General features: G+C 42.2%; 2 protein-coding genes and 2 pseudogenes across 2 annotated transcripts; 2 read left to right on the top strand and 2 right to left on the bottom strand.

Moving 5' to 3' along the window:
* Window positions 1-683: 683 nt before the first annotated feature.
* Window positions 684-1,704, top strand: LOC139472695 (uncharacterized; annotated as a pseudogene).
* Window positions 1,705-4,265: 2,561 nt separating this feature from the next.
* Window positions 4,266-13,635, top strand: LOC139472694 (uncharacterized PE-PGRS family protein PE_PGRS46-like). The gene is made up of 3 exons (XM_071255151.1): window positions 4,266-4,359; window positions 12,606-12,713; window positions 12,908-13,635. The coding sequence occupies exons 1-3, from the start codon at window positions 4,266-4,268 to the stop codon at window positions 13,633-13,635; spliced, it is 930 nt and encodes a 309-aa protein (XP_071111252.1).
* Window positions 13,636-13,991: 356 nt separating this feature from the next.
* On the bottom strand, window positions 13,992-16,971 carry LOC139472693 (uro-adherence factor A-like; annotated as a pseudogene).
* An 11-nt stretch (window positions 16,972-16,982) lies between these two features.
* On the bottom strand, window positions 16,983-20,985 carry LOC139472692 (NADH-ubiquinone oxidoreductase chain 5-like). Its single transcript, XM_071255150.1, has 2 exons — window positions 20,832-20,985; window positions 16,983-18,364 (listed from the first exon to the last, which is right to left on the bottom strand). Exons 1-2 carry the CDS (start codon window positions 20,983-20,985, stop codon window positions 16,983-16,985), a joined length of 1,536 nt encoding a protein of 511 aa, XP_071111251.1.
* Window positions 20,986-23,721: the final 2,736 nt, after the last annotated feature.

Genomic DNA, 23,721 nt, shown 5'->3' with positions numbered 1-23,721 from the left:
ACTCGTTACTACTGTTATAGTGCAAACCATTTCAATACTTTTATTGAGAATAGTGCAAACCATTTCAATACTTTTATTGTACATTTCATTTATCTAAATACCTAACTGGTTCAATATGTTTCCAAGTGCACCGAAATTCTATGCCCTTTGTCTGTTTAATATATTCAGCAAACATTCGGCGTTCCCCTCTTATCATAAGTCCCTCCGGGCAGGACCCTTAATCTCCAGCGCTATCTATAAATTTTAATTAACACCTCCTAACGTCGCCGGATCTTACGTATATACATACACGTGGGACAATGACCTTGCCAAACGTTATGTAATACCTCGCTCTGCAAAACCCGACTGACATGGTCAGTCAGCGAGACAGCCTAGAGAACAGCCAGAAGGTAAGTGACAGAACGGTTCTCCCACCCGGGAAGATTGGCCACTCGGTTCCGGTGTGCGTTCTGTCACGTTATTATCAACATGTACACTTTCGACTCATTTCAACCCTCAACAATAAATATGGCTGCTGTCGTCTAAACTTCACCCCTGAGTTTTGTCTTCCGTCATCACCCTGAGATACCATCCGAGGGCCGAAACATACGCCCTTGGACACTACGAACACCACTACGCTCGTAGTATATTGCACGGCTGGTAAGTCTTCTATTTTTGTCACTTTGCTCAATTACTTTTCAAGAATGTCTGACAGTAGGATTGTGTATGACGATTTGTATGAATTGTGCAGGGATAAGGGGAGACTTTTGGACTGGTTGGAGGTGCAGGCGTGATAGGACAGTTTGGAGGGCCTTGCTGTAAGTGTGAGAATGGTGTGATAAGCAGGAGGAGGGACAGCAGTAGGAGTGAGGGGTATGTGTGGAGGTGTAGCAGCAAGAGGTGTCATCACAAGATTTCTGTGAAGCGTTCTTCCTGGTTTTATAATTCTAATTTGTCCATTCCTGACATTTTGAAAATTACATTTTATTGGGTTTACAGGTCTAGAGAAGATTTTGTTAAAGTTCAGTTGAAACTTGGTTCTGATCACACTTTGGTTGATTGGTACAATATTTGCAGAGAGGTTTGTTTGGAAGTTTTGGAAGGAGAGAATGAGGCTATTGGGGGACCTGGGGTAGAAGTAGAAATTGATGAATCTAAATTTGGGAAAAGAAAGTTTCACAGGGGGTGGGTTGGGGGGTGGGGGGGGGGGGCGGGGAGAGTGGATGGTGTCTGGGTGTTTGGAGGGATTGAAAAAGAATTCTAGCAAGATGTTCATCACTGCTGTTGAGAAAAGAGATTGCGAAACGTTGATCCCAGTTATTAAAAGATTTATTAAACCGGGATCAATCATTCATTCAGACTGTTGGAAAGCTTATGACTGTTTGGAATCTTTGGAGGGGATGGGGTACATACATAAAAAAAGTTAACCACAGTGTAGAATTTGTAAATTCAGAAACAGGGGCATGTACAAATAAAATAGAGTCAACTTGGAGAGCGGTGAAGGCATCTTTGCCTATGAACGGAACGAATAAAGGACTGTATGATAGTTATTTTGTTGAGTACATTATCAGAAAAAAATATTTAAGTTGTTCAGTTGATCCTTTTATTCAGTTTCTTAAGTTCATCAGCCGTGTTTATAGTCCAGTGCGGGCACCTGATATCAGAGAAAAAGAAAATGTAAATGAATTGGATGGTTCGGCAGAACTGTTTGATGAAGAGAAATAATCGATTTCGACGCGTCAGCGGATCTCTTTGATTGAGTGAGTAATGAAACATTCTATGAATATTCATAATATGCATTCATGAATGAACTTATCGTTGTGCAATTTATTTGAGCAAATCCGAACCACTTTACCCCCCTTTTTTCACCTAAAACATTCCACAGCGTTCGGTGGGGTACAAAAAATGGCGGCCTATTTTCCTCTCGCTTCGACCGTAAATAACGAAGTGCGCATGCGTGGAACGTTTTTCTCCGACAACTTCCGTAAACACATAAAAACGTTCGTTCCGAAGTGGGGACCCAGATACTGCAGTCTACCCCAATGTATTTAAGCATACAGCGTTTAGTAACAAAAGGGACAAATACGTTAATTTATTTATTATTCACTTATTTCACACATTATTTAACTTCAGCTTTGAAAAAAGTCGTTTGTATCAGGATGCCTTTTGATTACAACATTCGTATCTCATGATTAGACCAACACTGTTCTCTCAAGCTGCAGTCTTTCCATAAAGTGCTCAGCTTTCTCCAAGATCCATTATAAGAAAGGAGACAACATGCCGATTCTACATTCGAGCACATAATAGTATTTAGAGACATGATGAACACGAAGCTATGCATTTCTTCATATCAGAGACAGATCATCAATTTTCCGTTCTGTGTAATTTAGTCTATGTTACTCACTGACATTTTAGGAAAAGAAGATACAAGTAAAAACTGTCATCCCCACAGAGCCTCCCCACTGATGCAGTCTGTTGTTGAGATGATGTGATATAATCCATTTTTGACGTCATGGATGATACTTTCTCGTCAATGAAGCACTATGACGTCATACTGCTTCAGTTGTTACATCAGCACTGAGGTCATTGAACGTTATTCTACAAGTCTCTCTATTCTTCTAGTTAATATGTTCTTTGTTTGTTTGTTGTTTAACGCAGCAGTCGGCAATATTACAGCCATATGAGGGGGCACGGGTGGCCAAGTCTCTCTATCCTTCTAGGTAATATGTTGTTTGTTTGTCTGTTGTTTAACGCAGCAGTCGGCAATATTACAGCCATATGAGGGGGCATGGGTGGCCAAGTCGTCTAAGGCGCCGCGATTTGCTGGGCAGAGAAATCTATCATTGTGGGTTCGAATCCCAGTTCGCCCTGATTATGATTCTAGTGTTGTCAGCACCATGCCCGTGCTCGTTGAATTCACCGAAGTGGTAAACGTCCGAGACCTGCATCACTTCGGGCTTTCCTCCCACATTAAGCTGACAGGCCGTGATATAACTGGAATAATGTTAAAAATACGTTAAACCCAACCCACTCACTCACTCACTGCAGCAATGTGGCGGCGATCTGTAAAAACATGACAACACATTCTAGCAACAAACAGGACCAGAAACGGATAACATCTTTAACATTGCTACATATTCCTTCAATTGAATTTGAATGGGATGATTTTGAGGGACCCTCCACCAACTCCTTCTACAACCAGAAATCGTGAACTAGATTCAACATTGAATACTGATTCATTATCAGAAGAAACAACAGTGTCTGTATCAATACAAAGTCAGACTGGATCCGCCCAAGACAGTCACCTGAAGACAAACAGAACCCGGAGGTCAAATATGCCAGATCGCTCAATGAGCCACCGCCGTCTGGCTTCATTTCCAAAATGTATTTAAATGGCCTGTCAATGTGCAGTCAGGTAGCCTAGTGGTTTGCTCGTCACGCCGTTCCCGACAAGGGTACAATTAGTGAAGCCTATTTCTGGTGTCCCCCACCGTGATATTGCTGGAATATTGCTAAAAGCAGCATAAAACCATACTCACTCACTCACTGTCAACGTGTTTAACCCCGACACAGAGTATACTGCAGCTCACCCGTGACATTACAAAGGAGTCTGAAGATGTTAACAATTTGAAACAGTGATGCAATGGGAGGCCACATTCTGCTCATTTTCACTCCACCCATTATGTACATTACTAGTTATCTGTGTCAATTATATCCTAGATTGCTAACCAAGCATACCCCATTCGTCCCTTGCAATACGAACAAACGTTAACAAGTTGTAGGATTAATGGCAATGCATTCTTCTGTTGATCTGCCCTATTATAAAATGCGGTTGGTTGCAAAAGAAGCTCCAGATATCGACCTTCTGCCAATTTGTAAGATGAACGCCACATTAGATGAATTTAAAGATAGGGATATTAGGAATAAGTAAAGATCAATTAAAATAAAAACTGGAAATACACTTCATCCATTATGCACACCTACGTAGGTGAAACGAGCTATATCTTGCCATAATTTTTAGTACTTTATATATTTATATATGTTCCAGTGATTATATATGTCAACTTGTGTTTTTTGCAGAGTTGTGTTTTAAATGAAACATTAACACAGTCAGTATAAATATCATGAGTGCCCATTAAGCACATATTGTTTTTACTAAGCCAACCAGTTCATATGATATCTTCAGTGAAAGTAGTTTATCTCTGTTGTGCTCCAACTGAGTAGAGTCGTTCAAAGAGTCCCAAACTGCAAACTACTTTGTCTTGAAACCTGGAATAGTCGTGAAGATGGCCCTTCTGTTTCTGCTGCTCATTCACATATGTCTCCCCCATGGACAGTGGGCAGACGAGGAAGTAGTGTATGGAATTGGAATCAAGCTTTGTAACCTCAAATGTCTCCAAAGAGGCTCATGCAAAAGTTTTTCATATGACATTGACAGACTGGCGTGCCATCTGTCTCATGAGGATGTAAAGAATGGGAAAATGAAAGAGGGGTCAGTTATTTACCCAAAGATGAAAAACCAAGTAAGTCTATTTTTCAAGTTTTACCCCTGGCCATATTAAAAAGACAAATGTAGAAGTGTCCTCATATGAGGAATTTCAGGGCACAGAGAGTAAACGCATAACACAAATGTGGAGGCATGTACACGTTGTCGATGTTGTGAAAGTAGTAAATGCTTTGATGAAGTTGTTTGATCAAGGTTACAACATTTAAGGCCCCAGTAAAACTTTCAAAGAGTTTTATGGATTACATGTGAAGGACATTACCACGTTTGACTCATCGGGAACACAAATGGTGTTCTACACAATTCCCTATTTTGACTTGTACCATATGTCCACGTGTTGTTTCACATGAAGATTTGACTTGCCTCTGCATGTGTTTGTGCCAAGTGCCATCGATGGAGCGGGATACACTAACCTTTTCGCTAACATCTGGTATCTTTACTATTTGAAAGTTATTCATAAACACATGTTCATTTAAGCAGATATTTCTGTTTGATATGCGAAGGGTTTTGTCACTTGATAATTTACATTAATTCTTTAAAATAATAAGGAATATTACACTGTCCCCTCTCATCAAAACAATCGCATTAGATCATTTTAATCTATCATCTAGTAAGGACTTGAAAAGGATAAGGACTTGATTTGATCACCACGTGGAGCCTGGTCTAAGCCAAAACATGTAAACAGTGTACATTACACGTGTGTGAGTAAAAGGACTGTTTCGAATTGTCTGTTGCCATATGTATAAAAATTACCCCTAAAGAAAAGCACCTCAATTACAAGTACCGCTACATACAATTACCCAAACATACAACTACACCTACTTACAAGTGCCTGTATATTCAAGTACCTACACAAGAGTACCCCTACATACAAGTAACCGTACATACATGTACCCCACATACAAGTACCCCTACATACAAATACCCCAACATACAAATACCCGTACATACACGTGCCCCTACATACAAGTACCCCTACATACAAGTACCCGTACATACACGTGCCCCAACATACAAGTACCCCTACATACAAGTACCCCACATACAAGTACACCTACATACAAGTACCCCACATACATGTACCCCTCTCAATCAATCTTTATTTCACATACTGAAGAGGCCACAGGCCTATAGTACAATTTGAAGAATATACAATTTTATACAATTCATGTACATATCTCACCAAATCACCTCACGTCATTCCACATCGCATCTCAACACAGTCACATAATTTCACACATACAGTACAATACCATGCCCTGTAATTTCATAATTTCTATTTTACCATATCACACATTGTTATATCATACAACATATTCTATAACATCATATCATATTGTATCATTATTATAAGATCATATACCATTATCATATCATAACATACCATACATACCATCGAACCATATATCACACCTATATTATATCACATTTCAACATGTCATATCACACAACACATTAGCAATATCATAGCTTTTCCCATCATATCTTATCATATTCAAGTACCTCTACATACAAGTACCCCACATACATGTGCCCCTTAATACAAGTAGCCCTACATACATGGGACCCTACATACAAGTACCCATACATACAAGTATCCCTACATACATGTACCCCTACCTACAAGTACCCATACATACAAGTACCCGTACATAGAAGTACCCTTACATACAAGTACCTCTACATACAAGTACCTCTACATACAAGTACCCCTACATACAAGTACCTCTACATACAAGTACCTCTACATGCAAGTACCCCTACATACAAGTACCCGTACATAGAAGTACCCCTACATACAAGTACCCCTACATACAAGTACCCCTACATACACTTGGCCCTTCATACAAGTACCCTTATATACAAGTACCCGTACATACATGTACCCCTACATACAGGTGCCCCTACATACACGTGCCCCTACATTCAAGAACCCGTACATATAGGTGCCCCTACATACAAGTACCCGTACATACACGTGCCCCTACATACAAGTACCCCTACATACACGTGCCCCTACATACAAGTACCCCTACATACACGTGCCCTTACATACAAGTAACCGTACATACAAGTGCCCTTACATACAAGTACCCCTACATACACGTGCCCTTACATACAGGTACCCGTACATACAGGTGCCCTTACATATAAATACCCCTACATACAAGTATCCCTACATACAAGTACCTCTACTTACACGTGTAACTACATTCAAGTACCCCTACATACAAGAACCTCTACTTACACGTATAACTACATTCAAGTATCCCTACATACAAGTACCTCTACTTACACGTATAACTACATTCAAGTATCCCTACATACAAGTACCTCTACTTACACGTGTAACTACATTCAAGTACCCCTACATACAAGTACCTCTACTTACACGTATAACTACATTCAAGTATCCCTACATACTAGTACCTCTACTTACACGTATAACTACATTCAAGTATCCCTACATACAAGAACCTCTGCTTACACGTATAACTACATTCAAGTATTCCTACATACAAGAACCTCTCGTAACACGTATAACTACATTCAAGTATTCCTACATACAAGAACCTATACTTACACGTATAACTACATTCAAGTATCCCTACATACAAGTACCTCTACTTACACGTGTAACTACATTCACGTACCCCTACATACAAGTACCTCTACTTACACGTATAACTACATTCAAGTATCCCTACATACTAGTACCTCTACTTACACGTATAACTACATTCAAGTATCCCTACATACAAGAACCTCTGCTTACACGTATAACTACATTCAAGTATTCCTACATACAAGTACCTCTACTTACACGTATAACTACATCCAAGTATTCCTACATACTAGTACCTCTACTTACACGTATAACTACATTCAAGTATTCCTACATACAAGTACCTCTACTTACACGTATAACTACATCCAAGTACCCCTACATACAAATACCTCTACCTACACGTATGATTACACTCAAGTACTCCTACATACAAGTACCTCTACTTACACGTATAACTACATTCAAGTATCCCTACATACAAGTACCTCTACTTACACGTATAACTACATTCAAGTATCCCTACATACAAGTACCTCTACTTACACGTGTAACTACATTCAAGTACCCCTACATACAAGTACCTCTACTTACACGTATAACTACATTCAAGTATCCCTACATACTAGTACCTCTACTTACACGTATAACTACATTCAAGTATCCCTACATACAAGAACCTCTGCTTACACGTATAACTACATTCAAGTATTCCTACATACTAGTACCTCTACTTACACGTATAACTACATTCACGTACCCCTACATACAAACACCTCTACTTACACGTATAACTACATATAAGTACCCCTACATACAAATACCTCTACCTACACGTATGTTTACACTCAAGTACTCCTACATACAAGCATCTCTACTTACACGTATAACTACATTCAAGTACCCCTACATACAAGTACCTCTACTTTTACATATAACTACATTCAAGTTTCCCTACATACAAGTACCTGCATGTACACGTACAACTATATTCAGGTATCCCTACATACAAGTACACTACTGCCTAGAAGTTCATTCCCCTTGCACGCACGGCCAACGCGTTACGCAACCCGTGTGCACCCCATTGGTCTTTCGAGGGGCACCCGTCCGCCTGCGGTTTCTTTGTCTCAGCTCCATACCCATGACGCTGGGAAAGGGCAGCATTTAATTAATGAGAGTAGGTTATATCATGGAGGATACACGTTGGGGAGAGGGTTCTACTAATTACCGTACCATAGGAAGAGACCTGTAGACGTGAGCGCGGGGTTGTGTATCAGATGGCCGCCAGGAGAGGTACACATTGAGTGTTGTTTTCACGGGCTTGTTGAATAAAATCCGTGCGCTACTGTCATTATTTCTTCTACTTACGATTTACAATATATATTGTTTCAACGTACATTGATGGTTTACTAGTCATATCTAGTATTTCTCAATTGTGTTGAGCTTACAAGCAATATTTGTAATTTGTGGTGACATGTCAAATTAAAACATGAAGTAAGTACGATAGTAAATAATAATATTCAAATCGCATTAGAATACAATGATACATATGTAACCCTGGAGCCTGTGTTCCACATTCAGAGCCAGGAGGAAAAATGATAAAACAAAAGGAAGAAACTTGCCCTTACTTACATGTAGAAACATCATCTGAATATGACTATATATGTAAATCTAACGATACTGTACTTATCTTCACGAATTATTAAAAAATGGGCAGAAGGTTCACGGAGACGAAGGCTATAGATACAATACCATATTGGATTTTTTAGATGATAAAAATTATTTGATAATAATTTTTTAATTTGAAGTTTACACGATATACGGCTTTTCCATTGGACGAGAGGTCGGTCACATGACCGCGAAATTGACGTTCAAAAGTGTATGAACAAACACAATTTGACGTTCACACGTTTTTCACGAGACCGTGTTCTTGAAATAACGTAAACACTGACGGACTACATCCACATTCCTGGGGAAACCCCTGGGATTTCCCTAGCCCGAAAACATACATAAGCATTATTTCTGACCATATAAAACCTTTTATCTTGGTCTCAGCTTTTCAGTATACATTGAGCAACGTAAGAGAGCTTGACTGCATGATTGTTTACGAATATCCTCGCTACGGCCCATCTGAATGAACAAACGAAAAAATGCACATCCAAACTATCGTCAGTATCGACTCGATCTGTGTCTAGGCTGACAGTGACCGTCTCCAGCAATCTACGAATTTACCTTGGTGTCTGTTTGACGCATCTTAATCACCTTTCAATAATCGGTCTGTTGATCAATGATGACTAACACATGTAACCGCCACAGGTTCATTAACAACTTCAGAAATCCTCCCGTCACGTCGGCCATTTTGACGTTTTGTACTTGATGTTAAGGTATTACGACGCGCTGTCTTTGTGACTGTCTTACTGAGGTAGTTCTTTACAGACCTTTTTCATCTAATGGTGTTATTATTTTAACACATGTGATGGGTAAGATGTTTATGAAGAGCAAGTTGTGCATCCATACTCCCATGTCACCTCTCTTTATGAGGAACTATTTTACTCCGCGATATAGCTGGTTGTTGTATGGCTGTCAGTGTAAACATGAAGTCACACGTACTAAATAAAATTGTGTTTAGATCTTGGCCTACATCATTTGAGGTAAGAAGTTGTGATAAAAAAATTATAAGAATTGACTTTCACTTTGTGTGAGTTCATCGGAGTATGAACCTTCATAGAGTGAGGGCCAAACTGTCGCAAGCTCCGACGTTCATACAGTTTGGCCCTCACCCTATGAAGGTTCATACTCCAATGAACTCACACAAAGTGAAGGTCAATTCTTAAATAAATTCAGTTATTGATATCTGAAAACCGATTTGCTATATTTATAAACTTTTCATGATAAAATTCATGTCAAATTTGTGATATAAATTCATTCTTTGGTATCCATAAATGAACTATTAATATCACATAATGAATAAATAGTTATTATGTGATAATACATTCAGTTATTGATATCTAAACACCGATTTGCTAAATTAGTGATATAAATTCATTCTTTGGTGTCCATAAATGAATTATTGATGTCACATAATAAATAAATAGTAATTATTTGACAACAAATTCAGTTATTGATATCTAAAAACCGATTTGCTATATTAATAAACATTTCATGATAAAAGTCAAATCGAATTTGTGATATAAATTCATTCTTTGGTATCCATAAATAAATTATTGATAGCACATAATGAATAAATGGTAAAAAGGCAAATAGAGATAGTTAGTAACAAAAATATACGATATACAACGAATATTTGTACAACTATCACACAACCATTCAACACTGACACCGCATCAACCCCCGCGGTAAACTAGACACAGTTATGTGCGCACCGATTACAAAACCCCTACCAACAGGGTGGGGATGGTGGTTCAAAGCGAAACTTACAACCCTGTTTGTTGTCTAATAAATGCTGGGCGGGGCCTTTCATCTTGCCTCTAACCATGCATGTAGTAGGAGTAAACGATGATCAGGATGGCCTGGAAATAGACAAGAATCTTTCTTGTTGCATATCAAGTCACTAATTCATTGGTCACGGGGTTTTGTTATGTATGTGTGCCCATTATGTGTGCTAATTAACTAGAAAGTTTCATATCTACAAAAATGTATATGCGTCAGGATGGTTTATCAACACATGCATAACACTTATTCACGCTTGGTGTGGCAGACTGAAAATAGAACATTATGATAGCGTCAGCAGGGATAATAGAGGTCAAAAGGCACTACTTTATTTGCTTCTCTGGCCATAGACCGTGGCATATGAAAATGATACATACATGTTTAAGTTACTAGATTATTTGCGACAATACAGTTCAAATATTGTGTTCAATGAAAGAAGACGTTGATATATTTTTAACATGCTTATTCTTGTAATATTAAACAAACTGTTACCTTAAAGACATTTTCGCTTATTGTAATAACATCAAGGTAAAACATCATGTCTATCTCTGAAATCCACGAGCATAGTTGCTGCCAAACATAAGAACATGAGGGCGGCCATTTTTGGAGTGTAGAGCGTAGCTCAGTTTGATTAAAGTTTTATTTACAATTTGATTAACTATAATAAAATGAATATCAAATTTTATTCATGCCCAGTTAACAAGTAATCAGTGAGATAGTATGTAAATACTGGGAACGCTGAACAACTTCATTGTAAAAAGACAAATGCACCTGTGAATGGTCAAGGTTTTAAATACCGAGTGAAACAAAGACGAGGTGCCAGTCTACACTGGAAATGCTGTATGCTGCATGTCCAGCCACCATCAACACCTCCACTGATCTTTTCGCGACCCCGAGCCTTGCGCATAAGCATTCTCAAGACCCGGTTGAGTGAACTCCTTCCATCAACGTGAAAGGATTACCCACAGAGAAAGAAAGGATTAAAATCCTAAAGATATCCTATCCACATGGTATAAGCACTCACAACCAATTTCCTCTAATCCACCTTTGGTATCCCCAACAATACTCACCATGGTCATTGGGCAAATGTAAAAATCACAAACCCTAACGAGATTCTGTCTACATGGTCACACCCAGTGATTGTGAAGATCTCAAATTCTATCAACAGTGAGACAACATGTTCATATTAATTTTAAATATCCTCTTAGAGTAAGTGATAAATGTACCATACATTTAAGTACCTACAGCCAAGTGCCCGTACATGCACCTACCCACATATACATGTACTCCTACAAACTTGTACTCCTCCATACAAGAGTGGTCGGGTAGCCTAAAGGTTAAAGCGTTCGCTCGTCACGCCGAAGACCAGGGTTCGATTCCAGACATGGGTACAGTGTGTGAAGCCCATTTCTGGTGTCCCCCGCCGTGATGTTGCTGGAGTATTGCTAAAAGTGGCGTAAAACCATACTTACTCACTCACTCCTCCATACAAGTACCTCTGCATACAAGTACCTCTACATACAAGTACCTCTACATACACTTATCCTTTCAAACACGTACCCATACATTCAATTACCCCTACGTAACAGTCAGGAATTAGTTAATGAGCATAATGAGTTATGGTGGTAAACCCGTTCTTCACAAACATTGTCTTCCTTAACATCACACACTTAAAGAAAGGAACATTGCACTATAGAGTGGTTCTACTATGTTTTGTTTTAGTTTTCAGCAGGTGCGTGCTCCTGTGTGAACTGTACTTCGAACACTCGCTGTGTGGAGAGACGCCGAGGTGGTGCAGTCTGTGTTGAGGGTAAGACTCCTTTAATGATAAAGACATGACAAGACAAGACCTAATGTTATATTTGCAGTGTGAAACATTCACTGGATCACTATTATATGTAGTATATAGGGTGAGGGTGTCGATGAGGGTGAGATTGAAGCTGCAGATAAGGGTGAGGGTGACGATGACAGTGAGGATATAGCTGAGGGTTAGGTGTACATGTAGCTGAGGCTGAGGGTGAGGGTGAAGGTGTCGATGAAGATGAGGGTGTAGATGAGGGTGACGGTATAGCTGAGAAAGAGGGTGTGACTAAGGGTGATGTGTAGCTGAGGATGAGGGTGGAAGTGTCGATGAAGATGAAGGTGTAGATGAGGGTGACGGTGTAGATAAGGGTGACGGCGTAGCTGAGAAAGAGGGTGTGGCTAAGGGTACAGGTTAGGGTGTAAGTATAGTTTATGGTGGTGGTGTATGGAAGATGAGGGTGTTAGTGAGAATGGAGATGCAGCTAAATGTGAGGATGAAGGTGATAGTCGGTGGGGGGGGGGGGGGGGGAACTGAGAGTAGGGTGTCGCTAAGAGTGAAGGGATTGCTTATAGTGGAGGTGTCACTGAGAGTGGAGGGGTTGCAGAAAGCAAAAATGTCGCTGAGACTGGAGGGGTAGCTGAGACTGGAGGGGTAGCTGAGAGAGGAGGGGTCCCTTATATTAGAGGGGTTGCTGAGAGTGGAGGGGTCGCTTATAGTAGAGGGGTTGCTGAGAGTGGAGGGGTCGCTTATAGTAGAGGGGTTGCTGAGAGTGGATGGGTAGCTGAGAGAGGAGGGGTAGCTGAGAGAGGAGGGGTCGCTTATATTAGAGGGGTTGCTGAGAGTGGAGGGGTCGCTTATAGTAGAGGGGTTGCTGAGAGTGGAGGGGTCGCTTATAGTAGAGGGGTTGCTGAGAGTGGATGGGTAGCTGAGAGTGGAGGGGTTGCAGAGAGCAGAGAGTTCGCTGAGAGTGGAGAGGTAGCTGAGAGTCTAGTGGTCGCTTATAGTAGATGGGCTGCTGAGAGTGGAGGGGTTGCTGAGAGTGGAGGGGTAGCTGAGAGTGGAGGGGTAGCTGGGAGTGGAGGGGTAGCTGAGAGTGGAGGGGTTGCTGAGAGTGGAGGGGTTGTTGAGAGTGGAGGGGTAGCTGAGAGTGGAAGGGTAGCTGAGAGTGGAGGGGTCGCTTATAGCAGAGGTGTTGCTGAGAGTGGAGGGGTAGCTGAGAGTGGAGGGGTAGCTGAGAGTGGAGGAGTTGCTGAGAGCGGAGGGCTAGCTGAGAGTGGAGGGGTAGCTGAGAGCGGAGGGGTTGCTGAGAGTGGAGGGGTAGCTGAGAGTTGAAGGGTAGCTGAGAGTGGAAGGGTTGCTGAGAGTGGAGGGGTTGCAGAGAGTAGAGATGTCGCTGAGAGTGGAGGGGTAGCTGAGAGTCTAGTGGTCGCTTATAGCAGAGGTGTTGCTGAGAGTGGAGGGGTAGCTGAGAGTGGAGGGGTTGCTGAGAGCAGAGGGGAAGCAGAGAGTGGAGGGGTTGCAGAGAGTAGAGATGTCGCTGAGAGTGGAGGGGTAGCTGAGAGTCTAGTGGTCGCTTATAGCAGAGGGGTATCTGAGAGCGGAGGGGTCGCTTATAGTAGAGGGGTTGCTGAGAGTGGAGGGGTTGCAGAGAGTAGAGATGTCGCTGAGAGTGGAAGGTAGCTGAGAGTCTAGTGGTCGCTTATAGCAGAGGGGTAGCTGAGAGTGGAGGGGTAGCTGAGCGTGGAGGGGTAGCTGAGAGTGGATGGGTTGCTGAGAGTGGAGGGGTTGCTGAGAGTGGAAGGGTAGCTGAGAGTGGAGGGGTCGCTTATAGCAGAGGTGTTGCTGAGAGTGGAGGGGTTGCTGAGAGTGAAGGGGTAGCTGAGAGTGGAGGGGTAGCTGAGAGTGGAGGGGTTGCTGAGAGTGGAGGGTAGCTGAGAGTGGAGGGGTAGCTGAGAGAGGAAGGGTAGCTGAGAGCGGAGGGGTCGCTTATAGTAGAGTGGTTGCTGAGAGCGGAGGGGTAGCTGAGAGTGGAGGGTAGCTGAGAGTGGAGGGGTAGCTAAGAGTGGAGGGGTTGCTGAGAGTGGAGGGGTCGCTTATAGTAGAGTGGTTGCTGAGAGCGGAGGGGTAGCTGAGAGTGCAGGGTAGCTGAGAGTGGAGGGGTTGCTGAGAGCGGAGAAGTTGCTGAGAGTGGAGGGGTAGCTGAGAGCGGAGGTGTCGCTTATAGTAGTGTGGTTGCTGAGAGCGGAGGGGTAGCTGAGAGTGGAGGGTAGCTGAGAGTGGAGGGGTAGCTGAGAGTGGAGGAGTTGCTGAGAGCGGAGAAGTTGCTGAGAGTAGAGGAGTTGCTGAGAGAGGAGGGGATCGCTTATAGTAGAGGGGTTGCTGAGAGTGGAGGGGTTGCTGAGAGTGGAGGGGTAGCTGAGAGTGGAGGGGTTGCTGAGAGTGGAGGGTAGCTGAGAGTGGAGGGGTAGCTGAGAGTGGAGGGGTTGCTGAGAGTGGAGGGGTAGCTGAGAGTGGAGGGGTTGCTGAGAGTGGAGGGTAGCTGAGAGTGGAGGGGTAGCTGAGAGTGGAGGGGTTGCTGAGAGTGGAGGGGTTGCTGAGAGTGGAGGGGTAGCTGAGAGTGGAGGGCTCGCTGAGAGCGGAGGGGTTGCTTATAGTAGAGTGGTTGCTGAGAGCGGAGGGGTAGCTGAGAGTGGAGGGGATCGCTTATAGTAGAGGGGTTGCTGAGAGTGGAGGGGTTGCTGAGAGTGGAGGGGTAGCTGAGAGTGGAGGGGTTGCTGAGAGTGGAGGGTTGCTGAGAGTGGAGGGGTAGCTGAGAGTGGAGGGGTTGCTGAGAGTGGAGGGGTAGCTGAGAGTGGAGGGCTCGCTGAGAGCGGAGGGGTTGCTTATAGTAGAGTGGTTGCTGAGAGCGGAGGGGTAGCTGAGAGTGGAGGGTAGCTGAGAGTGGAGGGGTAGCTGAGAGTGGAGGGGTAGCTGAGAGTGGAGGGGTTGCTGAGAGTGGAGGGGTAGCTGAGAGTGGAGGGCTCGCTGAGAGCGGAGGGGTCGCTTATAGTAGAGTGGTTGCTGAGAGCGGAGGGGTAGCTGAGAGTGGAGGGGTAGCTGAGAGTGGAGGGGTAGCTGAGAGTGGAGGGTAGCTGAGAGTGGAGGGGTAGCTGAGAGTGGAGGGGTAGCTGAGAGTGGAGGGGTAGCTGAGAGTGGAGGGGTTGCTGAGAGTGGAGGGGTTGCTGAGAGTGAAGGGGTAGCTGAGAGTGGAGTGGTAGCTGAGAGTGGAGGGCTCGCTGAGAGCGGAGGGGTCGCTTATAGTAGAGTGGTTGCTGAGAGCGGAGGGGTAGGTGAGAGCGGAGGGGTAGCTGAGAGTGGAGGGTAGCTGAGAGTGGAGGGGTAGCTGAGAGTGAAGGGGTAGCTGAGAGTGGAGGGGTTGCTGAGAGTGGAGGGGTAGCTGAGAGTGGAGGGCTCGCTGAAAGCGGAGGGGTCGCTTATAGTAGAGTGGTTGCTGAGAGCGGAGGGGTAGCTGAGAGTGGAGGGGTAGCTGAGAGTGGAGGGGTTGCTGAGAGTGGAGGGGTAGCTGAGAGTGGAGAGGGGTAGCTGAGAGTGGAGGGGTTGCTGAGAGTGGAGGGCTCGCTGAGAGCGGAGGGGTCGCTTATAGTAGAGTGGTTGCTGAGAGCGGAGGGTAGCTGAGAGTGGAGGGTAGCTGAGAGTGGAGGGGTAGGTGAGAGTGGAGGGGTAGCTGAGAGTGGAGGGGTAGCTGAGAGTGGAGGGGTCGCTTATAGTAGAGTGGTTGCTGAGAGTGGAGGGGTAGCTGAGAGTGGAGAGGGGTAGCTGAGAGTGGAGGGGTTGCTGAGAGTGGAGGGCTCGCTGAGAGCGGAGGGGTCGCTTATAGTAGAGTGGTTGCTGAGAGCGGAGGGTAGCTGAGAGTGGAGGGTAGCTGAGAGTGGAGGGGTAGGTGAGAGTGGAGGGGTAGCTGAGAGTGGAGGGGTAGCTGAGAGTGGAGGGGTCGCTTATAGTAGAGTGGTTGCTGAGAGCGGAGGGTAGCTGAGAGTGGAGGGTAGCTGAGAGTGGAGGGGTAGGTGAGAGTGGAGGGGTAGCTGAGAGTGGAGGGGTAGCTGAGAGTGGAGGGGTCGCTTATAGTAGAGTGGTTGCTGAGAGCGGAGGGGTAGCTGAGAGTGGAGGGTAGCTGAGAGTGGAGGGGTAGCTGAGAGTGGAGGGGTTGCTGAGAGCGGAGAAGTTGCTGAGAGTAGAGGAGTTGCTGAGAGAGGAGGGGATCGCTTATAGTAGAGGGGTTGCTGAGAGTGGAGGGGTTGCTGAGAGTGGAGGGGTTGCTGAGAGCGGAGGGGTAGCTGAGAGTGGAGGGGTTGCTGAGAGTGGAGGGTAGCTGAGAGTGGAGGGGTAGCTGAGAGTGGAGGGGTTGCTGAGAGCGGAGAAGTTGCTGAGAGTAGAGGAGTTGCTGAGAGAGGAGGGGATCGCTTATAGTAGAGGGGTTGCTGAGAGTGGAGGGGTAGCTGAGAGTGGAGGGGTTGCTGAGAGTGGAGGGTTAGCTGAGATTATCATTATCGGGAGTGAAGGTGGAGTTAGGGTGTGGCAGAGGGTAAAGTTGCAAGTGTGGGTGACAGCAGAGACGAGGTTAGGGGTGGTGGTGACGGTTATGGTACCGCTGCATGTGAAGGCGTACATGAGTAGAGAGATTAGACGAGAGTGAGGGTGAAGATAAGGATGAGGGTGCACGGGGGTGTGGCGGTATAGGTGAGGATAAGGGTGTAGACGAGGTTGACGGTGTAGACGAGGGTGAGGGTATAGGTGAGGGTGAGGATATAGATGAGTCTGAAGATATAGATGAGGGTGAGGATATAGGTGAGGGTGAGGATATAGATGAGGGTGAGGATATAGGTGAGGGTGAGGATATAGATGAGGCTGAGGATATAGGTGAGGGTGAGGATATAGATGAGGTTGAGGATATAGGTGAGGGTGAGGATATAGGTGAGGGTATGGATATAGATGAGGCTGAAGATATAGATGAGGGTGAGAATATAGATGAGGATGAGGATATAGATGAGGATATAGATGAGGCTGAGGATACAGATGAAGGTCAGTGTATAGATGAGGGTGAAGATATAGATGAGGGTGAGGATATAGGTGAGGGTGAGGATATAGATGAGGGTGAGGATATAGATGAGGGTGAGGATATAGATGAGGCTGAAGATATAGATGAGGGTGAGGATATAGGTGAGGGTGAGGATATAGATGAGGGTGAGGATATAGATGAGGGTGAGGATATAGATGAGGGTGAGGATATAGATGAGGCTGAAGATATAGATGAGGGTGAGGATATAGGTGAGGGTGAGGATATAGATGAGGCTGAGGATGCAGATGAAGGTCAGTGTATAGATGAGGGTGAAGATATAGATGAGGGTGAGGATATAGATGAGGGTGAGGATATAGATGAGGCTGAGGATACAGATGAAGGTCAGTGTATAGATGAGGGTGAGGATATAGATGAGGGTGAGGATATAGGTGAGGGTATGGATATAGATGAGGCTGAAGATATAGATGAGGGTGAGGATATAGGTGAGGGTGAGGATATAGATGAGGATGAGGATACAGATGAAGGTCAGTGTATAGATGAGGGTGAAGATATAGATGAGGGTGAGGATATAGATGAGGATGAGGATATAAATGAGGGTGAGGATATAGATGAGGCTGAGGATACATATGAAGGTCAGTGTATAGATGAGGGTGAGGATATAGATGAGGGTGAGGATATAGGTGAGGGTGAAGATATAGATGAGGCTGAGGACACAGATGAAGGTCAGTGTATAGATGAGGGTGAGGGTGTAGATGAGGCTGAGGATACAGATGAAGGTCAGTGTATAGATGAGGGTGAGGATGAGAGTATAGATGAGGGTGAAGGTGAGAGTATAGATGAGGGTGAAGGTGAGAGTATAGATGAGGGTGAAGGTGAGAGTATAGATGAGGGTGAAGGTGAGAGTATAGATGAGGGTGGTGGTAAAGATGAGGGTGGTGGTAAAGACGAGGGTGAGTGTATAGATGAGGGTGAAGGTAGGAGGCACTGAAACATCAATGGTATATAATCATTTTCAACATGATCTAAGTCGAAGGCTTTATTTAAGCTCCCTTGCAGGATTTTGAATTTCTTTATTTGTTTTACTCTTATTTAATAGTTGGCAATCTTTCATTTGTTTTCTGTTAAAATTATGTCAGTGTTATATTTTTTCGTGTTAAAGAAATTATAGAAAGTGTCAACATACGACATTAAGGCAATTGATTGTGGCTTATTTTTATTGATAAACTTCGAGGTTTTTTCTTGGTGAATGTTCAAGATTTTCCCGAAGCATCTTATTTAATTAATTTACTGTTGTGTATATGTTTTCCACACTTTTTCATTGGCTTTAGAATCTTGCTGATATAAAGCCTCATTTAGTACACTATGATATTTCTTCAGACGTTTCAATGATTTATGACATTGTATTCTACAGTCTTTTCTTAACCTGGGCTTACTTTTCTCTTCAATAATTCTAAGGGTTCCAAATCAGTTGCGTATAGCCGACATCATCTTTATACAATTGGGTCACACCAGCTGGCATTTTCAAAAAAATGGGCTTTTAAAGCTACTCAGAGCAGAGAAACTGGGTCACACCGATGATCGTGTTAATTTCTGTTTGTGTTGGATATCTATCTTGATTCTTTTTGCTTACATCATTTTGACTTTTGACATTTTTTGATATTATAAGCTATTTGTTCCTAAACTGGGAATATATAGGAATTTAAATTAAACGACTCAGGGCAATGTACGTCTGATTACAAAGATGAGAAGTTAATTATATAAACGTCCACAAAAAGGGGTAAAAGCAATAATGATCATGTGGTATATCTATAATAATAGTATCTATACATGTTGATTATCCAATCACTTAATCTTTACCAGTGGTTCTACCGTTGCATATTTGTATTTTGTGGCATATACACACCCAAGACTACGAACACTGTCAGTGTACAACGTGGGTGTACGTTCAGTCACAGTGGGAGAACCATCAAATCTGATGTAAAGGAGTTAAATAAATAAGTCTTTACATTTCCCGCAAGCATTGGCTTCTTGCCACATTGTTTCGAAGTTATACTCTAAAACTTGTAATAGGAAAGCAGTTTAAACATACAGATTCTAGTGCGGTAGAAAACAAAGTGGATAGAGCATCTGCCCAGCGAGCGGAAGGGTGGGGGTCCCACTTGGCCGCGTCATACAAAACAACATTGAAAGATGGTACTTGTTGTTACCCTGCCTGCCGTCGGCATTAAGGGGCTGGAACTAGTACTGGTCGGCTCAGAGTCGTTATATCGAAACTGAGTGGAGTATTCATGAAAACATGTGGCATGGTATCTCAGTGGGCTAGCAGTAGAGCTTCAGCATACGTCTGGATTAGCACATGAAGCCACACACACACACACACAGACACGCAATAATTAAACGCGACGTTTTTAAACCCATTTTACCCCACCTCACCATACTACGATTTGAACAATAAGATCCTGTTGAAGGAGAGGACAATAATAATATATCACAGATTAACGTTTACGTTTGAGAACGTATCATATTCAATCAACCATTTATTTCACTATTAAAGCTCCACAACTAAGTTTTATGAATACAATTTAAGCATTTTGGACGCGAGTAAAACAGTAAATATTTACAATTGTGAAGATCTGTTATTCTTCAAAGTAGTTTGCAAAGGTTTCAGAACAAAATGTTATCAGTGTGGCACCCCAGCAGGATGTGTGCCATCCCTCAAGTCGAAATTAAGTAAAACGATTAAAACTGTGGTATGACTACCCAAATGCTTTGAATGATGTGGTCTTACATGTTCTCTCCATGTGATCATTATTTTTTGTTATTTCAACACTAATGTGACTACAGATGATATCATCGCTATTAATTCAATTCAAACAACTTTGATATTTATTGTGTGGGCCATATAACTTCATCAAATCTGGACTAACATCCCATAACAAGGATTTAACGTTGGTTTGATGAAAGAAGTTTGTTAATTCCTACTTATGTTTCCCACATAAAAAAATGTGTTCAGCTCTTTATTACGGAAGCCTTCAGTGCCATTTGTTTTGTTTTTCTTTTGTTTCATTATCTTGAAATTTAAAGTTAAAAGTATGTATCATGAAATTTCAAAATAATAAGTGCAAATTTGAAGACAAAAAGTTAAATCTTAAAATTTCAGCTTATCATCATGAAATTTCAACTAAGTATGTGTATCTTGAAATTTCAACTTTGTTACTTGAAGATTATCATAGTATATTAAAATTTTAAAATATTAATTTGAAATTTCAAGATAAAATCATAAACTTATCATATTGAAATTTCAAGATAATTGTCTTCCAATTTCAGCTTAGTATGCATCATGAATTTGCAACTTAGTATCTAGATATTTGAAGAAAGAAAATATAAAAACAAGTGCCCCTAAAGAGGCGAGTGGCGATGTTAGACCATCATATGTTACCCTTGATGTTACCTCGTCTGTTCACTTTTCCATCAGAAGCCACTACCACCACTATGACAACTACCACAGCTCCCACATCTACGAATACGACTACAATGTGTTCTACCACAGCAAAGCAGTCAAAGGGTAGGTGCAACTGGACAAGCCTCGTGTGTGCCACTGTCATTATGTCGGTTTCTATTACTGTAATAATTTTACAAAGTGCAAACTATACACATCCAACAAAAATAGCAATTGAAAACCGTAGTAGGAATTTAATATATTTTGTATCGCATTCTGGAACCAGTGTAAATAATAGTAAACTTGTTCAAACAGTATGTGTTATTGGGACACAGTTTAATATATAGATTTACTTCTGCTATGATGTGACTGGCGATGTTAGATCATAATATTCTACCACTGTTATAAATTTTCACTTATGATTTATTTTTCACCATGTTCAGTGGTGAGCCAGTCTTTCTTTTATTAACATTTTAACATTCAATTATCACGTATTTTGCTAAACATTTACTAAAGTTTCCTAAGCATATCAAATATATAGATAATATTTATCATCCAACATCATTCTTCCAACTTTTTTCAGTTTCTAGACAGTAATAAGCAGTGCTAACAGCTTCAGTAGCAGAGCCATTAGTGATGTCATTTGATTGTGACGTCATGGTAACCAATGGTAACGTCTTATGGGAGCCAGTTCTGGATGATAAATGTTTATGTTATCCAGTGATCACGTTATTGGTCTATTCTTGCAGTTCCACACACATACATTGGGTGTTTCAAAGATCAATTTATCCGTGTACTTCAACACGGCCAGAGAATGGACTATACAAACATGACATTTGAAGCCTGCAAACTACGCTGCTACGGACAATACTACACGTTTTTCGGAATGGAGGTAGACAAAGATACAATTGAAAAGATTAAAATAGTCAACAACTCACGTACCATTAATCGTGTATAACATTATTGTTACATTTTTCAAATCGGTTGAAATAGCGATTATCACTTATTAATTTTGAAATCAAGCAGGTTTACTTCCCAGGCTCAATGCGATAGTTGACCAAGGCAATGAACATTACACCAGCAAATGTACCTAGCAAGATACAAAGACGAGCATGAGAAAGCTTTTTTATACCTCAAATTAAAGTTTATTCCATGAAAAAAAACTATCTCTATTTATCATCCATTTTCAACTAAGAACCATCCACGAGAAATTAAAAATGTCCACATATTCAATATTGATAATTCCCCACGTAGAACAGTTCGAATGGTAACCGATTCAATACATTATCAATTTGAGACAAGATCCTGGTTAGGTACACACGGTATTAAGGAAAGGATGTTTTATCTATTCAGTAGTAACGATGCAAACACTATCGAGGAATATACATAATTGACATAAGCCTCATCGCTACTCTATCCCCAAGAATATTTGTTTGCCACAGTTCCAACCTTGTCATTTGTGGATGCCAAATGGTTGGTTGGTTTGTTGTTTAACGCTGCACTCAGCAATATTCCAGCTATATGGGGGCGGTATGTAAATAATCGAGTCTGGACCAGACAATCCAGTGATTAATATCATGAGCATTGATCCACGCAATTGGGATCGATGACATGCATCAACCAAGTCAGCGAGCCTGACCACCAGATCCAGTTAGTCGCCTTTTACGACAAACAGAGTCACCTTTTACAGCAATCATGGGTTGCTGAAGACCTATTCTACCCCAGAATCTTCACGGGTCGGATACCAAATGGATACGATGTAAGGCTGTAATGACTTAGTAGATTTCTTTTCATGGACCAGTACATCAGACCAGTAGATCAGATTAGTACATCAGATAAATACATCTGAACAGTACATATGGCCAATACGTCAGACACTTTCGACATAACAGTATATAAGAAAATGCCAGATAGTAACCACGAGATATTCAGATTTCTGCTTCTGGCAGCCTGCAGAATTTTAACATGAGTTGTTTGTTTCTGACATGGACAAGCACCACACTTCCAGTGTGCCTATTCCTCCTTTAGAATTTCAGGCTCAGACATATACATCAGGTTATCAAGGCTTTGGTGATGTTTCCTCAAAATACGACACTGAGATACAGTAATGCACATGCTTCTTCTGGTTACAGGCGGGACAAGAATGCTACTGCGGTAATATCATCAAAAATAGATTCGGCAAGAAACGTGACTCTGAATGCCACATGCCATGTTCTGGTGACAAATCTAAATTCAGGATGTGTGGAAGACATAGGAGGATATCCATCTATAAGATAAACTAGTGGAAAACGGAGTTATCTTTGTTGTCTGATATTGCTGAGGTGCCACTGATGTTCATGTTTGTTGTCTAATCTTGTTTCGATGGAATTCAATAAATTCAGTTATCACTTCAGATTTCTGAATACAAATTGGGAACTGTCCCAACCTTCCTGTGTCACTGTCACATAAGCACCTTCGTTATTATTTCTGACTTCACTCTCACACATATATCAGAAAACAATGTCTTGATGTAAGTCGCGATCGATGATACGTAACTAGATAAGGATGCTGTGTTATTACATAATTATATCTTCTGTGGCGATGCAACTGTGACAGCTGGACAACAAACTTCACGGAGCTTGGTAAGTTTAATAGATGTTTCCATCTTACATCACAATAGCCTGCTGTGTAGGTGTCATTGTTCGGTCTGACATGTAAACGTCTGCTGTTAGATTTGCCTGTAGATATACTGTAGATAATGATAACTTTAAGAATAAATTGACTTCGCTGATATTTATTTTGAAATATATCAGAAAAATCTATAAAATTATAGAAAACGTTGGAAAAATATTCGAAGTATTTTGCACTAGAATGTATTGACAGAATTGATACCAAGCAATTTGAAGGTTGTTGAAGGCATCTG

This window comes from Haliotis cracherodii, unplaced genomic scaffold (assembly GCF_022045235.1).
Source record: "Haliotis cracherodii isolate W230 unplaced genomic scaffold, xgHalCrac1.p SCAF_25, whole genome shotgun sequence".
Classification (NCBI taxonomy): Eukaryota; Metazoa; Mollusca; class Gastropoda; order Lepetellida; family Haliotidae; genus Haliotis; species Haliotis cracherodii.
Note: the sequence above shows the minus strand (reverse complement) of the source record. Positions and strands in the feature narration are given on the sequence as shown.

Bases quoted from the DNA above. Each gene is read 5' to 3' on its own strand.
- LOC139472692 (XM_071255150.1), bottom strand. From the start codon at position 20,985: ATGACAGTGGCACACACGAGGCTTGTCCAGTTGCACCTACCCTTTGAC. The intron at 18,365-20,831 runs GTAACATCAAGG...TTGATGTTTCAG, and splicing joins TGGAAAAGTGAACAGACGAG to TGCCTCCTACCTTCACCCTC.
- LOC139472694 (XM_071255151.1), top strand. From the start codon at position 4,266: ATGGCCCTTCTGTTTCTGCTGCTCATTCACATATGTCTCCCCCATGGA. The intron at 4,360-12,605 runs GTAACCTCAAAT...GGTGATGTGTAG, and splicing joins TGGAATTGGAATCAAGCTTT to CTGAGGATGAGGGTGGAAGT. The intron at 12,714-12,907 runs GTTAGGGTGTAA...GAGGGGTTGCAG, and splicing joins GGGTGTGGCTAAGGGTACAG to AAAGCAAAAATGTCGCTGAG.